The sequence below is a fragment of the Gavialis gangeticus genome, unplaced genomic scaffold (genome assembly GCF_001723915.1).
Source record: "Gavialis gangeticus isolate Ggan-Ray unplaced genomic scaffold, GavGan_comp1, whole genome shotgun sequence".
Taxonomy (NCBI): Eukaryota; Metazoa; Chordata; order Crocodylia; family Gavialidae; genus Gavialis; species Gavialis gangeticus.
In genome coordinates, this window is record NW_017729032.1 from 3,684,957 (window position 1) to 3,701,946 (window position 16,990).

Here is a 16,990-nt window from a genome sequence, read left to right on the forward strand (position 1 = left end):
AACTCCAAAGTCTTCAATCACCCCCAGTGAGGAAAACAATGCTGGACAGTAACCACAGGTGTGGAGCCTGATTAAATGCAGGCAGGCTTATCCAGCGCACAGAAAGCCCAGGTGTGCACAGACCTTAGCAATCAAGGGGGATGTTTTCCAGAGACCGAGACAAGCTTGAAAGTGCTGCTGTTGTGAGAAAAGTGACTGGTAAAATAGCGTCGCGGGGGTTCCTGATAGATCTGTTCAAGCTGCCGTGTCTATTTAAAAATAGAAATCGCTAATGCTCTCTTCTTCCCAGCCCATAGGATTTTATTCCCTCTGATGTCCATAGGCAACTTGCTTAGCTTTCAAGGCATTTTCTTTCCAACTTCCTGCCTGGGCACGTCTGATATTTTGGCCTTTTACGATTTTTTTTTTCCTGGGTACGAAGGCTCTGCATTTACTTAATGGGGAGGACAGATAAAGCAGAGGAGAATCTCGGTTGCTGCTTCTGGTAGAAGTATCATGATTGCACAAAGTTTCCGTATCCCTGCTAGAAAAAACAGCCAGGCCTGGAAACCAGTGGCAAAGATCCCAAGTAAGCCTTTTCTTTCTTTTTTTTTTTTTTTTTCCTTTTAAAGGTCATTGAGATTAGAAAGTCCACAACCCTGTGATTTAAGCGACAAAATTGGGAAGTCCTAAACCATGCAGTGACTTGACACAGCCCTTCAGCCAGTGCTGCCACGGTTTATAGAAAATGGGACTACTTTGGGCTTCTGTCACGTGGGACACTTAGGATGGGTCAGCCATACTTAAAATGCAAGTGTCCGTGCATTCAAACAGTAAAACACATGCTAAGTGACGTTGTAACTTAGCAAAGGTAGGACTTTCTATCAAAGAATTGTAGACAATGAGGGTTGGGAGGGACCCCAGGGCTAAGTACAGATATTCAAAAAGCCTGAGGCTGAATTGATTCAAACTTTGCAGGGGGGAGCATGGCCAGACCCTGGCTGGCACCAAAGGGTCGAGCAGTGAGAGCAGGGGCATGGCCAGACCCCAGCCCCAGGCCTAAGGCAAAGAGGAGAGGAAGAGGGGAATCACAGAGACCCGCTGTTTTATGTTTCCCGCCCCCCTCCTTCTGCCACCCCAGCAGTGAGGGGGACGCTCCAGAGCAGGGTTTCCCAACCCCTTCGCAGCCAGCCAGAGCAGTGATAATGCCCCAGCTAGGGAGGGGCAGGGGTGAGAACAGACAGCACAGCCCAGCCCAGAGCTGCAAAGCACTCTGGGATGCTGGGGGACTGTGAGTTAACTTAAACCAGGAAGAAGTCTGGGACAGAAGTTCCTTAAAAGGGTTTGACCTAAATCTGCGAAGCCTGATAACGCATTCAACCAGGTTTATCTTAAACCAGTTTCAGCCATTTTGAAAGTGGTTTATGTGCACTGAATTTTGTGTTCTGTTACAGGTTTAAACCGGTTTCTGATCACTTAAACCGGTTTATGTGTAATGTCTGTCCCTAGCCGAGAAGGTCACATCTAGTCCAACCCTCTGCTCACAGCAGGACTGTCCCCAGTTAGATCATCCCAGCCAAGGATTTGTCTAGCCAGGTCTTAAAAACCTCCAGAGATGGAAATTCCCCATCCTCTTTGGGTAACCTGTTCCAGTCCTTCACTACAACCCTCCTTGTGAGAGAGTTTGCTCCTAGTATCCAACTTCAACTTTCTTTGCTGCAACTTGAGAACATTGCACCTTGTTCTGTATAAGGCAGGGGTGGGCAAAATGTAGCCTGCGGGCCGGATGCAACCCACCAGGCCATTGTATCTGGCCCACAGGGCCCCTAAAAAATACAGAAAATTAATATTTATCTGCCCCTGGCTGCCTGTCATGCGGCCCTTGATGGCTTGCAAAACTCAGTAAGCGGCCCTCCACCTGAAATAATTGCCCACCTCTGTAAGCAGCATTGCCAGATGATGTTAAGCAACATGTTATCAGCTACTGTTGGACCACTCCACGGAGATAACATAAGCAATTTGTGGTCCTCAACCATCCAGGGACCCCTCTGGTGTACCAAGCCTCTGTTGTTGGTCTCATCCCTGGCTTGAACCAGAGCCAATTCGAGACTCCTGTCCTGTGCTGGGATGGACAATCAGCGAGCTGCACGTGCAAGAGACTGTAGTAAGAATTACCATGCAGCTGCTGCGAACATGCTCTAACTTTTACTACAGCACAGTAATGCTTACCGTGGTCTGAATTAAACGCATGTTAAGTGTCCCGTACTGCAAGCCTCTCTCCATGTAGCCCCCGGAGGAAGTGAGCTTGTCACGGGTTGCACCAGATTAGGAGAACTGAAGATTGCATGTGGTGCCATTGGCACAGGCATGACATCGATCTGATGGGCATGGCATGAATGAGAGATCCTGCTCCATTCACTGTTATCTTTCCCTGGTCTTCAGCATGCTTTAAGACTGCTGTAGTAGAGACAGCGGGGAAGGTCCAGCCAGGGGAAGTTTCTAGCTTAAGGTGGTCACGGATAGCAGAAATGTTGTGACCCTTCATAGGGCAGTGGTGACGATCGCAGCCGCAAACTTGGTTTCTTTCTCATGCACCCTTCCCTATTGCTGATGAACATATAATGGCAATGCTGTCCCGCACCACCCCAAATCCCCGTGGATGGTGGTGCCAGTATGTCTGCTGGCTCGTGGGGGAAGGCAAGGAGAGAAGCCTCGATTATAGCCTGCTGAACTCTGCGGTAGCCTAAAATAGTCTTTTTCTGTTTCCTGGCTTGCTTGCTTGCAGTGTGGCTTTGCAGCAATGCCATAGGCAATCGGGGAGGAGGAAACGCCAACTAGATTTTCCTTATCTGATATGTGGCTTTAAAATCTGTGTAGCTGAAAGCCCATTTCAAGTGTAGGCTCTGATCCAGGGGTGCCCAGAGAGATCTCATTGAAGACCCTGGGGCAAGGCTAGGCATGGCATAGGGCATCACGTGGCAGGAGCGTGATGTACATTTTGTCTGGGCTGGGCCATGCACGTTTCTATCCATTTTGCTCTTGGGTTTTTTGTTTGGTTTTTTTTGTGGGGGGTTTTAATTAAGTACCTGCAGAAACTTTCTGGACAACCATTGTCTTTGTACTGGGGGAGATTATGATAGAAGAACAGGGTTGGCAGGACCCTTGGGAGGCCATCTAGTCCAGCCCTCGCTTAGGGCATGGTCATCCCTGTCCAAACTATCCCAGACAAATATTTGTCTAACCCGCACTTAAAAACATCCAGTGAGGGAGATTGCACAGCCTCTAATCTGTTCCAGTGCTGAATCGATCTCAGTTATGTTCTTCCTCATATGCATCCTAAGCTTCCCTTTTGGTGGGATTGAAGTCCCAATGTCCTCTGCACTCTGCCAACTTACAGAAAGGGAGAGTCCTTGCATTAAAGAGCCTGCGATACGCACAGACAAGACAGAGCAAGGGTGGGAAATGGAGACGTTTCGATTGGCAGGGAATTAATGGGGACCGGACTAGGGGGTTTAGGAACTGGCGTCTCATCATGTCTTCAATTGTTGTGTTCATGGAGAAGACCTCAATGAGCGGGGCTTGTTTCCAGCAGGGTCTCCCAGGGATTGGTTCTTGGCCCTATAAGATTCAACATGTTTTTCAGTTCCCTGGGTTGCAATAAAATGGTTGTTGCAATTTTTTTATTTAGTTATTTTTTTTAAGGACACAAAGATTACATGAAGGGGAGGATGTTAAGTGATCTTCGTTTTGCCTGGTTAAACAGTCAGAGTCCAGAAAACAGGTTTAATACACCCCAGGACATGCACCTGGGAATTGTGTGCGCAGGCCATGCTTATGGGATGCAACACTGTCTGCACAAGCAGTAGCCTGGAAAACATCTCTGGAGTCATCTTAGGTGACGTCCTTAGGGCAATACTGTGATGAAAAGAGCCATCAAATGGTGAAAAGAGCCATCAAATGATCCTGAGATGCATAAAGAAAGGAATGCCCAGGGGAGGTGGGTAAGCGATTTTTGCCACTGATAAGGCTTTGACTACAGTGCCCTGGCCCAGTCTGGTGCCCATGCTTCAAGAAGGATGCCAAAATAGTAGCGCAAGCTCCAAGGAGGGCAACGGAAATGTTTCGAGGACTGGAAAGCAAATCGGGGATGCGAGACTGAAAGAATTCAGCTCAGCTGCCGAGAAGGCTGAGGGGTGACTGAGTTGCTCAGTGTGGATACTTGCATGCGGAAAAGCAAATCTGAATGGCAGGGACAGGACTTCTCTGGCTTGCAGGCCAAGACACGGGAAAACCTAATTGCTGGAAATGGAAGCAAAAGGGGTTCAAAAGGCAGTTTTCTAGCAGTGAATGTTAGTTAAGCACTGAAACAACATAGTGATGGAGATTGTCCCTGAGCCCATCAGAGTGCATATCTTAAGAGATGCGTTAATCAAGCTTTTGGGGAGCAATTCTTCAGATGGCATAGGGTGGAAGCTGGGGTGGATGGTTATGTCGGCCCCTTCTTACCTTGTGAGCTGTAGATGCGCACACCTCGGTTTCCTGCCACCTTGCATGGGACATGTGGAGGTAGCATTGTCCTAAATATGCTTGAGGGGCCTTGTTCACCATATAAGTATCAAGCAGAAGGTAGGGCTACCGTGTTACCACCCATCCCACAATGTAGATCTTTGCTGGTATCTTTTCCTGAAATTTGTCCTATTGGTTTTGTTTGCTGGTTTTGACAACTTATTCTATTTCTCACAACCATTTTAAATTTTGGTCCTGTTTTCCTAGGTACCCTCGACTCCCCTCCCTCCCGGGCATCATCTGTAGTTTCTGTGCATTGTACATACCATCAGTGAAAATACTGGTGCAGAACAGGCCTCTGTGAGACCCCAGTAAAAGTATCCTCGCACCTTAACAGCAAACCCTTGATAACTTAAGTGCAACGGGTGCACAAGTTGTTGAAAATCCTCAGTCCATCAGTGATTTCATTGATACCTAGCTTGTTCGTGGGGATGGCACAGAAAACCTTACTGAGGTCAAAAGATGTCACGTCTGCTGCTTCCCTCTTATCTGCAAACCCTATCAAAGGAGGAAATTAGATTGGTTTGACGTGATTTATTCCTGGTGGTTTCTTATCGGCTGTTATTCTCCAGGTGATTATACATGGATTGTTTGTTCATTTGTTCGAGTGTCTTTCCAGTTACCAAAGACATGGTCTTAACTTCCCATGTCCTCCTTTAACACATGAAAGACCTGCACTATGTTTACCATTCTCCAGTCCTTCAGGACTGCCCCCATTCTTCAGAAATTCTTGAAGATAATTGCTGATGATTTAGAGATTGCTTCGGCTAGCTTTCTTAATACTCCAGGGTGAATTTCAACGGCCCCTGCCAGCTTGAATGTATCCAACCTATCTGGATGTTCTTTCCCTCTTTCCGCCTACGCTGCTGCCCCCTTGTAGAAGTTAATTGCATTAACTGTCTGGTCAAAATTAACCTTTTTTTGTGAAGACTGAAGCAGAAGACATCAAATACCTCCATCTTCTGCATGTTGCATGCTGTCCTGTTCCCTGTCCCCGTTAAGCAACAGACCTAGGCTTTCTCTTCCTTTTCCAGTGTATTTATAGGCCCTTATTTGTTGCTTTTTTTTATGTCCCTAGCAAGTTTCAACTCATTTTACACCTTAACCTTTCTAATATTTATCCCTACCTGCTCACACTATTCCTTTTAGTCATGTCTTTGTTTCCAGTCTTTGTACTTTTTAGGTCACATAAAAAGCTCCCGGTTTATCCATGTTGGTCTCTTCCTGTTTGCTCCCTATCTTTCCCTCTCGGTCAGAATAGTTTGTCTCTTAATGCCATCTCTTTCAGTAACTGCCAGCACTTCTGCACTTTCTCCTTCCCTCCATTTTCCCCCTTCTTTTTTTTTCCTTAGACAGCCTATCAACCAGTTCCTGAAGTTTGGTGAAGTCTCTATTTTTTTTAAGCTGTCATCCTTAGTCTGTTGCTGTCAGTCCTTTGGCTCATGAGCTCCACCACTTCCTAGCTTGGGCCGGATGAAATTCAACAGAAGTCAGACCAGATGATCTAACATCCCGTCTCTTCATTTTTTCATAGACTCTAAGGCCAAAGGGGAAGTGGTTCACCCAAGGTCACACAGCAGAGCAGTGTCAGAGCCAGCCACTGCACTCGGGGATCATTCAAGTTCTGGCCCCAGCACTGGACTACGCTGCATCTAAGGTAAATGGCATCTGCATGGTGAACATGCAAAACCATCCATGCGCTCGTGCAGTTCAAGATGGGATGAAAAACAGGAGTCTATATGCAGTCTAATCCATGCTTGGGCTCCAAAACCAAGAGACCCAACTCAGTCCTAACAGCTGATCACCCAGCTGCTTCCCCTGGACTAAATCTGGGAATTTACTCTAGACCGTGCATGGGTGCTGAGGCCAATATTTGTCCGAGGTGCTCTCTTTACAGTGAAGGGAAGCAGAAGTAAATAGAGTTAAGTGTGGAGCAATATCATGCTCGCCTCAAATCAGTTTTGTTGCCCTCCTTGGAGTTTGTGCTACTATTTCCACATCCTGCTTGAAGCGTGGGCTTTGGACTGGGCCAGGGCACTGTAGTCAAAGCCTTATCAGTGGCAAGATTGTTTACCCACCTCCCCTGGGCATTCCTTGCTTTATGCATCTCAAGATCATTTGATGGCTCTTTTTGCCATATTATTGCCCTAAAGACTTGTGCAGGAGCCGTCACCTATGATGACTCCAAAGATGCTCTCCAGGTCACTGCTTTTGCAGACAGTGTCGCATCCCATAAGCATGGCCTGTGGGCACGATTCCCAGGTGCATTCCCTGGGGTGTATTAAAACAGTTTCCTGGACTCCAACCATTTAACCAGGCAAAATGGAGATTGCTGAACATCCTTCCTCTTGTGTAATCTTTGTGTCCTAAAGAAAATAAAATAAAATACCAACAACTATTTTATTGCAGCCCAGAGAATTGCAAAACATTGACTCTTGTAGGGCCAAGAACCAATCCCTGGGGGAGCCTGTTGGAAATGAGCCCTACCTATTGAGGTCTTCCCCATTAACACGCGAAAGGGTTCGACTTGCATGGGTTTCCTGTTGTGTTCTGAAAATACTGTCGGCATACAGACGGGCAAGCGGCATTTGGCCCCTCGCGAACATTTCCTGTTGGACAGCCTTGTCCTTCACTCTGGAAGGATAACTTTGTTACTAGGGGATCACTTTGGCTCCCTGCCTTTATCAACAGAGCAGCTTGTAGGCAGGAGGCCAAAGGCAATTTGATGTGGTTTCTAATATATGCCATACACAAATGAACTAGAAATGCCTGTGGCATATTCCCTCCGCTTCTTAGAAATGTGCTGCAGACCATGCCATCCCAAGATAAGAACAATGCACCTGGCTCTCTTTTATTCTTTGGCTAAATGACCACATAAATGTCTTTCCTTGGCCTGAAAGACAATCGTCTTATTTGTTCTAATTTTTATTGAAGCAGTTGGCAAACGAGATTGTTATCCCTCTAAAGATTTCATGTGGTTCTGTAAGAGAATTCTTGCCTTGTAATAGTTAAACTACATCCTGTTTACAAGGCAATTAAGAGGCCCAATAAGTGCAAATCCACAACAGCACCGATGTAGGTTATTGCTCCCTCAGCTAGGAAGAGACGATAACTTGCATAAATAGCTCAGCTAGTCTTGAGGGTCTCTGTTGTGCACTCCATGTTATCAGCATCAAGTAAGTGCCAGCTCCCTCCTGGAAGGCTTGAAGCAGTCACAAGTCATTGGTACTGGAACAGAAACCCTTATTGGGTTGTCTTCTCTGTTTACTCCTGCCGGGTTTTTTTTCTTAATGAAGTAGGGCAGGAAGGGAATTCGCAGATGCAAGCTGCTGAAGGCATTGATCTTCCAACTAAAAACTAGCACTGGGCCTGTTTTTTTCCATGCACCAGTATAATTCCAGTAGAGCTGATCCCACCTTTCTCCTGTGAGAGAGCAGAGTCACTGGCTGATTCTTGTCCCTATTTCGAAGTTTTAGGATCATGGGAAAGTAGGGGACCTCAGTAAGTCATATGGTCCACGTAGGATCAGCCTGTCATGACTAAACTATCCCAGCCAAGTGCTTGTCCCACCTCTTCTTGAAAACTTCCAGGGATGCAGCTTACATAACTTCTCTAAAAGTCAAAAGATATCACCTCTTTCATGAGTTTTGATTTGTTTTGCCTCTAGACCAATACGGCAACAACCTGGATACCTGACAACTTCTCTAGACCGCCTGTCCCAGGGCTTGACCACCCTCAGAGTCAGAAAGTCCCCCCTAATGGCCAACCTTAATTTCCCCAGATGCATCTTGAGACTATTGCTCCTAGTCCTGTCTTCTGAGGTTACAGAGAAAACTAGTTTTGTCAGGGATTTCAGCAGATCTAGGATTTCACCCATATGGCTTAAAAACTGCATTGGGCACATGGATCAAGGAGGTTGCCCCAGCTCGCTTTCCACATTGGTGGCAGTTGAATGAGTCTTTGGAAGAACAGAATAGGAAATGTAGCAGTTAGCCGGCTTTTCTCACTTGAAGAATAAAACCAGAACAGCTGGTGGGCTGAGCTGCGAGAGAGGTCTTGAGTATGTAAATGGGTGCAATGTCTGGAGGTGTCTCATAGGAAGGGTTTAACACTTCAAGAGCCTCCTTCCTGCAGCAGGTCAGGTGGCTTTCGGTAGTACAGAGTTGCAGTACTTCCATACATGCATGTCTCGGCCCAGGGAACAATCCTGTTCTCCTAAATGTATGAGCTCGTGCTAAATGTATGAGTGGCTGAAACTGGAATGTACCTGGCAAGAGCTACCGTAATGCATAACATGAGACCAGAGGGGGAAATTGCTCATTTTGCCTTGAGGTAATTCAGAAAGTCCAATTTGCTGCTTGTTCCTAGCTGAAAGTAGCAGTCCCCCCCTCCCGCCTTTCCCCTCTTCCCCCACCCCTGTTATCTCTCAGCAAATCTTTAGTAGCTCTGTGCCCCAAGATCTCATCTTCCTCAAATGTCCTGGATTTCTGTTGGAGCAGACTGCCTGATGAAGGGGGTTTGTGCCCAAAAGTTTGCAATTAAAGGCATATTTTTTTGCAAAAATCTTGTGGGTCTAATAAAAGATATCATCTCTACTACGAGTCCTGATTGCCTATCGGAGCAGACTGCACTCTTACCCCACTTAAATTGCAAACTGTATAGGACCAGGCTGTGGGGTTTGTGTACTGTTTTCATATCGTGCTGAGCACAATAGCGTCCTGGCTGCTGCCTGAAACTCCTGGGAATGACCATGTTACGGGGTTTGGGGTTGTAGCTGTGTTGGTCTAAGGACATAGGGCGGCCAGGTTCATCACATAGATGTGACATCTTTTATTAGACCAACTGAGTAATTGAAAAAAAGATCTTTGCAGGGCCAGAACTTGAATGTTCAGTGGCTGGCTCTGACACTGCTCTGCTGTGTAACCTTGGGTGAACCACTTCCCCTTTGGCCTTAGAGTCTGTGAAAAAATGGAGAGAGGGGATGTTAGATCATCTGATCTGACTTCTGTTTAATGTCATCTGGCCCATGCTGGGAAACGATGGAGCTCACGAGCCAAAGGACTGAGAGCAACAAACTAAGGATGGCAGATTAAAAAAATAAGAGACTTCAGCCAGCTCCAGAAGGGTACTCAGTTGGTCTAATAAAAGATATCACATCTACCCAAAGAACCGTGCCTGGGAATTACCATAATACCCGTAAGTATATATGATCAGGGCATTTATGGTGATGTGCTTTCCTGTCTTTTTGTGTTTTGCATATTGGTGAGTAATTCGCAAGGGATCTCCAGGTCCTTGGTGTGAATTAGCCAGGAGCCACTGTTTGCTCTATGGGGGGAAAAGGGAACTGTGCAAACTCAGAAGTCAGTGCGAACTTCTAGGAAGTGGCTGGCAAAAGGTTTCTGAGCTGCAGAAGAGACTTGCAGAGGGGCTCAAAGGACAAAAGTGGCAACGATGACACCTCCAGGGTGTTTAATTGCCTGTTGTTAAAGGGTAGGGGAAGAGGTGATAATAGCGTGTGCTTGGAGACCAAGAGGACTGAAACAGTGGGAAGAGGATGAGAGACGCTATTAGTCATCGTCCTCTGTCTCTACACCACACTTGACCATTTTGTTTCACATGCTTGTGCTCATTTGTTGTACTTTGTGGAGTCTTTCATTGTACATGTGCCTTTGAGCAGCGGGCATTGCAGCAGGTGTTGCATAGTCTAAGGCCCTGTGCCGCAGTTGTGGGTGGTACAGCCCCACTTCTTTAATCCCTTGGATCATCCAACTCCAGTACGTAGGCGATTGAGACATGGCCCCCTTTGCCATGGTTTGTCATCCGCTGGTGGTAAAGATTCGGCCACTGGAGCGTCCATTTTTTCGCTGTCAGGTACTTTCCTCAGCCTCTCGTTCCACATCTGTAGCTGTCTCTCTTTGGATGTGGCATCGAAAAGGTTGGGTGCTAGTGAGGAAGCTCCTGCATGACTTCAGTCACTTGTGTGCTGCGGGGCGGTCAGACAGTGGGTGCCCCACGTCTTCAGTTTGTCTCCATCGCTCTAGGCCGCAGCAGAAGCGTTCACGTTGTGACCCATCAGATAATAACCTGGTAATGGCTGCAAATTGTGCTAACGTTCCAAACCACGGATTTTGACTATCAGTTAATACCTGATATTTTAATCTGCGGGTGGGGGAGGAGGGACGGGTTGTTAATGGGGCGAAAAGAAGTAGAAGAGCAGCAGCGCAGATGGATGGGTTTGTTCTCCAGGGGCATCTCTGCTGCAGAGCTCCCAAACCCCTTGTTTGAAGAGATAACAAGAGAGCTCGTGGTGCTAGTTAGCAAAATGGAGAAGCAGTAGGAATAACGAGCATTTCTCACTGCTTGAACGTGACTGGTGCAGGCCTGTAGGATGCCAGCCTGCTCAGAGGCATGTGAGTTAAAGCTTTTTATCTGGAAACGGCATTGTAGTTGCCTACAGTTCTGTGCTGGAGCCATTAAAATACAGCCATGAAAAGATCTAGCGGGAATCAGCAGCTTGGCTCCGTTCTCTCATGACCTGGGAAGATGGCAAGGTCAGAGGTTGAAAATAGGATGTGTGGAAGAGAGGAAGGGGAAGAGAGAAGGTAGAGGCTTTCCCCAGTCTTATGTTGCATCATGGTTGAGAGTAGTCTTATGTAGGGTTTAGATTATGGTTGTATGGGATGGTTTGAATAGGGATGATCCTGCTTCAGTAGGATTGGATGACCTCTGGAGGTCCCTTCCAGCCCCACTTCTCTCTGACCCAGTCATTTGTTTTGCATAATTCACTGATGACTCCCCACTGACCTGTGCAAATGGAAGTGGTGGTCTACCCTCCTCCTGTGGTGGTCTTTCAATCAGGTCGAGATTACCAAGCTATGGAGGGACTATCCAGAAACATGTGCTTGAGGCTGGTGCTCCAGGCTGGGTTCATTAGCTCTGCCGACCTGCCCTTAGAGCGTGTAGGGCATAGGTCTGGCCAAAACAAAGGGTGAGGGATTCACCATCTTCTCCTCCCCGTGGAGCTCCTGGCTGGAGTTGAAGCGTCTTTCTTTCCCAGCTGAGCACCATGGGAGGTTTGGGAGTAGCAACCTGACTTGCCCTTCCTGTGAATGGATTCCTTCCCTGAACTCCTTCAGCTGTTCAGGCCTCACGAGCTCTGAGTCGTAATGAATCTAGTCCGCAGTGTCTTAGGCTTGGTACCTTTGGTAGGTTTGGTACCTTTAAACAACTTCAGTATAGCACCAAGGGAGGTCACTCTCGTAACGGGGTATTGCTGTGTCCCCTATGTGGTTGTGCCTACTTCTCTCTTCATTTCCCATTGAACATAGCAGTAACAGAAAAACTGCAAACCAAGTACTTAATTACTCCATTTACTTAATTGGCCTAATTCAGGGATCAGCAGCCTACAGCCTGCAGGGTGGATCCGGCACACCCAGTGATTTCATCCAGCCCATGAGGCCTAAATATGGACAGCGGGCAGCTTTGGTGATAGGGAGAAGTGACAGCGAAGAAAAGCAGCAACCAGTTTGGAAGGCCCGCCAACTTTGGAGCAAGTCGTGTCATTTCAGCGTGCTGCCAAAAAGGTTGCTGATCCCTGGTTTAGAGGGCCCTGTTGTCAAAACTCTGAAGGCTATTACCTATGTTGTAGAATGGCAAGACTGGGACTTTTTAAAAGAAAAGTTGTGTATTAAGAGATACTGGTCAATATTATTTTTAAATAATAATTCAGTGCATCAAGGGTGGACTGTGTCATCCATCCCAATATATAGGATAGATACCTGACCACTAATGCCCTCTGGATGTCTGCAGTATATCCATGGCAGAGCATGTTAGGAATAATGAGATTTAGAAGCGTGCCCTCGTCTTTTGCAAGCATATTACAAATTACTGTGACAGTGCAGTCCAAACTCGTTACCATCCTTGGGAACATTTGAACTTGGTCTCGCACTGTCTCCTTGAGTTCATGCACAACTTTAATTATTTTCTTTGTCCTACAGATTTGAAAATGCCTCTATCAGCCTGGTCCAACTTGCTTCTCCTCCTTCCTTGCATTGGTACGACCAAGACCTGCTATCCAGGATGCCACTGTGAGGTGGAGAGTTTTGGGCTCTTTGACAGCTTCAGCCTGACCAAGGTAGACTGCAGTGGAATAGGGTCGCACATTGTTCCCGTGCCAATCCCATTAGATACCTCCTACCTGGACCTGTCTTCCAACAAACTGGAAACCATCAATGAATCATTGCTTAGTGGCCCAGGTTACACAACATTGGTTAGCCTTGACCTTAGCTATAATAAAATTGCCAAGATCTCTTCCACTACCTTCTCCAGGCTCAGATATCTGGAGTCTTTGGATCTGAGTCATAACTCTTTGGAAGTCCTTCCAGAAGAGTGCTTCTCCAGTTCACCATTGGGGGACGTAGATTTGAGCAGCAACAGCCTCTTGGAAATAACAATGGATGTCTTTGCTTCCAAAGGTCAGGGAAAACCCATGAACGTAGATCTATCTAACAACGTGATACGCAGAGTTGCGAGACATCGCAACAGAAACATTCCCAACATCCAGAGCTTAAATCTTTCTGGAAACAAACTAACTACCGTGCCAAATCTTCAAGGGATTCCTCTCCGATACTTAAACCTGGATGGGAACCCGTTGGCCAAGATCGAGAAAGGAGCCTTGGTGGGGCTGAAGGATTTAATCCATTTGTCTCTCAGCAGTCTGCCTGACTTCAGAGAGATCTCTCCCTACAGCTTCAAAGAACTGCCAGCCCTCCAGGTACTTGACTTATCCAGCAATCCCAGTCTTAAGTTGTTGAGTGCTGAAGTTGTCTTTGGTTTAAACTCCCTGCAAGAACTCAACCTCTCTAGTACAGGTGTACCATCTTTGCCAAAGACTGTGCTAAAATACTTACCGTCCATCAAAAGCATCACCTTGGGAAAGAATGTGCAGTGTTTTAAGACAATTAAAGAAGGGCAGTACCACCGACAAATGGGGCACACCAAAAAAGAGGTCCTCAGTTGTCACGACAGCAATGGGTCTGTAGCGGCAGCACCCTATGTTTTGTGATGACAGTTGGAGCGGGTGGGAGTGGAGGGGATTATACAGCTGCCCGGACAGAAATGGGCTGCAGTGTGCCTTTTGTAAAATTGTCAATAATTTATATATTTGTATATGCCAATACTTGATTGCGTGTGTGTTTTATAAACTCTGTATTACTGGCCACCATTTTCTTCCACAGTCATTTGCAACTTCTTGATTCCTTCAAGCCATTTTCACATCATGCATCCAGCTCAGGAGTTCAAGAATAGCATTTTACTGTGAAAGGGGACCAAGCAATGTCGCTATTCTGGACTTTTAATAGGGGGAACAAATGCATTCGGACCAATTGTACTCGCAGCCCTCTCTGGTGCACATCAAAAACACGTGAACTCTGCAGTCATTTACTTGCAAATCCATGTTTCATCTCCTTTCTTTTTTTTTTTATTCCTCAAGAAGTGCCTTCCAGATGTTGCCTTCATTAGCAGAGCCTTGCTCATTTGTCATGCACTTTCGGTCTGAAGAAACCTTTTGGGACACATGTGAGCAAAGGGTGCTGCTAATGTTTTTAAATGCTGTTTGCATAGAAGTGCAATGAACACTGGGTAACTGGGGACCATATTTTCCCCTCTGTCTTTCTGATTGCATTGGAGCCTCCACTGAGAAGCTGTCGGGATGCAGATGTGTCCTTGATCTTCCTGGAGACAAAATGTTCAGATCTAGCCCTGTGTCTATGCCGCTCTTGCTATTCTTGCAGGCTCCTGCCTCTCACTGTCCTCTGTATATAGCAGGGTGGGTCTGCCTCCAATAAAGAGCAAATGGTCTGGGAGCTCAGCTCCCAGAGGGGCAAAGGAGTGTGAGCTGTGAAGCAGAGGGAGCATGTAAACTAGATTTGAAACCTTTTTCAAGGAATCTTAACTACCTTATCAATCAGAGACAGGAACCCAAAGGACTGAGCCAAGAAACTTTTGTTCCTCCTCTGCCTTCCCCTGCCTGGGGAGAACTTGTGCAGCACAGCTGGGCCTTGTGAAGGCAGTTTCATGCTAGAAAATATTTGCCTACCAAATGCAGTGCGGGAAGGGAGGAGAGAGGCTCCAGCCCCAGTGCCTGGGGTGACATGTGCCAGCTCTCCAGCAGCCCAGGGCAGTGCAACACTTGCTGCTCTGTGCTGATTGTTCCTTCCCCACCTTGGCAGCTAATGAATCTCTGTTTAAGCCCTTGCCTGTAGAGCATGCAAAAGCGCATAGCCACATCCCTCTTCCCTTGGTTCCCTGCCTGATGAGCATGGCAATAGAGAGAAACCACAGAGCAAAAACAAAAACCAATTTAGGGAAGTGGGTAGTAATGGCTGGCACAGGAAGGGGGGAACAATGTGGAGGACGTGGGGGCAAGGCCACTTGCAAAAAATAAATGGGGAAAGCTCCTGTTCCATTGAGCCCAGTGGGGAATTTGGTATCAGTCCCCAAAGGGAGGGACTGAGGCAGTCAGCCTGGCTGTGACAACCCCATCGGTGGAGGTGTCTCCTTCCCCCCTGTCTGAATTTGGTCCACTGTCTCTAGGTAGGGGAGGGGAGGAAGGGAGAAACCATGCAAGGCAGCATCAGCTCTCAGCTGTATTAGGCTATGGTCTTGTAGGAGTAATTGCAGCCGTGTAACCAAGGTGTTTCCAGACTAACTAGAGGAGAAAAAGGGCAAGGTTTACCATGCATTAGCTGCTAGCGAACACAGTGTTATCCCATGGTAAGGGAAAGCTACCCCTGTGGTTAATATAACTCCCTTTCCGTAAGCAACCTTTTCCTTCGTGGTTTCTCTGCACCGACCCAAGCTGCCTTTTTAACCAGCTTAAGTTGGTGTGTCCGGTCATTTCTGTTTAAACCTTTTTTTTTTTTTTTTAGTTTAGTTTAAGTTGGGAAGTGAGAAACTAAACTGCTCTAAGCCACTGTTTAAACCCAAATGGGTACGTCTGCCTGGCTGTTCGCATCATCGCCCCTATTGGTTCAGTTGACCGATGTGTAGACAGCGCCAAGGTTTAGTGGCGTCAGAGTTATCCCAGACTTGAGCAGGTGGAAGAGGGATGAAATCAGGCTCATCTCATACACCGGCACTGAGAATGGCAGCCCACAATATGGGGTGATAGGAAATGCAGGGGCAGAGTCTCCAGGGAATCGGGACAAAAGCAGCATCCCCTGGAAGTTGGGGCAGGGGGGAAGGTCATACGGAGTAGGTCAGGATGCACCTGGCTATATCCATAACTGCTGAATATATTCTGATCTGCCGAGTAGAAGAAGGATGACAAATCAAAGGTGCTTTGCAATGGAAACCCACATCATGGATCCCAGGAAGAGCAACATCTTCCTGCTTTCATCCTCCAGAGTATTTTACTGCCGGAAATTACAGCTGCCTCCAACCCGTTCTCTGTGGGAATGGTAGACAATTGAGCAAATCCAAGCCAGCTGTTGTCTAAGAGGGGCCGATTCACAGCTGTAGTTTTATCTCAGCTCTGGATCCAGCATTGGCTTTCCAAATATTTCCCAGCAAGAGTTTCGCTCGTTCTAGTACTAAGCGGCTCGGTCCTCTCATATCGAATGACAACCATTTCTGGTTGATTTTCCCATTTGCTGAGCCTTTTCATTGCTCAGCTGGCCTTCAGGGTCATGAGAAACCTGTAGATTTTCTTAAAAAGGCAACAACATTGTCTCGGGCAGAGGATGCCAATCTACAAGCCTTCAGGAGGGGAAATGATGGACAAAGAGTCGTGCTGAGTTGTCCTGTCTTTCTAATGGAGCTTGCCTTTTTAAGATAATTTTTCTGCTGGCAGAAAATTTAATTTTTTTTTAATTGTTTAATTTTATAATTGTGTACTTAGGTGGAATGTTAGGGGAATAATAAAGGGCGACAGGAGGTCGGGCCCTTGTACCACTGTGGTAAATCTGTAATGCCCAATGTGACAATCCAATTGAAGACTGCAAGATGAGCTCTTGTAATCTCATGCTAGCTGCTAGTTAAATAAGTCTCAGCAAGGGCTGGTGAAGACCTTCTCTGTATCTTTTTTTTTTTTCTTTCTTTGTAAGAATCTCTGCAGCGTTGTAATGCTTGACGATTATTTCACAATATAATAAAGTGATTCAGAGAAGAATGAAGCTGCATCTCCTGGTTTTCTCTTCTGATGCAGCCAAATGCTTGGTTGCTAATGATGTCTGAGGAACCTCTCTGCACCCCAGGTGGGGTTTTAAACCAGTGTTTGCTTGTGCCATCTCCAGTGGTGCTAAAGTCGATGAGACGGCACCTATCTGCTCACAGCAGCATCTGCCCCACTACGTCACTTAGAGGTCTGGCTGGAAGGGAGGATGAAATGCTTTGTTTTGATGTGATGGCACTGGAAGGAAAGCTTTGGCTTTTGGACGTGCAAGAG

At 46.8% G+C, this 16,990-nt stretch overlaps 1 protein-coding gene across 4 annotated transcripts; it reads left to right on the top strand.

Annotated features, from left to right (window-relative positions):
* Nucleotides 1-4,623: 4,623 nt before the first annotated feature.
* On the top strand, nt 4,624-16,718 carry TSKU (tsukushi, small leucine rich proteoglycan). Of its 4 annotated transcripts, XM_019524397.1 has the most exons (3): nt 4,624-5,117; nt 6,080-6,202; nt 12,543-16,718. In XM_019524397.1, the coding sequence occupies exon 3, from the start codon at nt 12,551-12,553 to the stop codon at nt 13,607-13,609; it is 1,059 nt and encodes a 352-aa protein (XP_019379942.1). In that variant the 5' UTR covers nt 4,624-5,117; nt 6,080-6,202; nt 12,543-12,550; the 3' UTR covers nt 13,610-16,718. The 4 variants fall into 4 exon arrangements, 3 of the variants coding, with proteins under 3 accessions (XP_019379942.1, XP_019379944.1, XP_019379945.1); XR_002098895.1 differs by lacking the exons at nt 4,624-5,117; nt 12,543-16,718 and adding an exon at nt 10,417-10,530 and having other exon boundaries at nt 5,920-6,202; XM_019524399.1 differs by lacking the exons at nt 4,624-5,117; nt 6,080-6,202 and adding an exon at nt 10,520-10,589 and having other exon boundaries at nt 12,536-16,718.
* Nucleotides 16,719-16,990: the final 272 nt, after the last annotated feature.

Bases quoted from the DNA above. Each gene is read 5' to 3' on its own strand.
- TSKU (XM_019524397.1), top strand. From the start codon at position 12,551: ATGCCTCTATCAGCCTGGTCCAACTTGCTTCTCCTCCTTCCTTGCATT.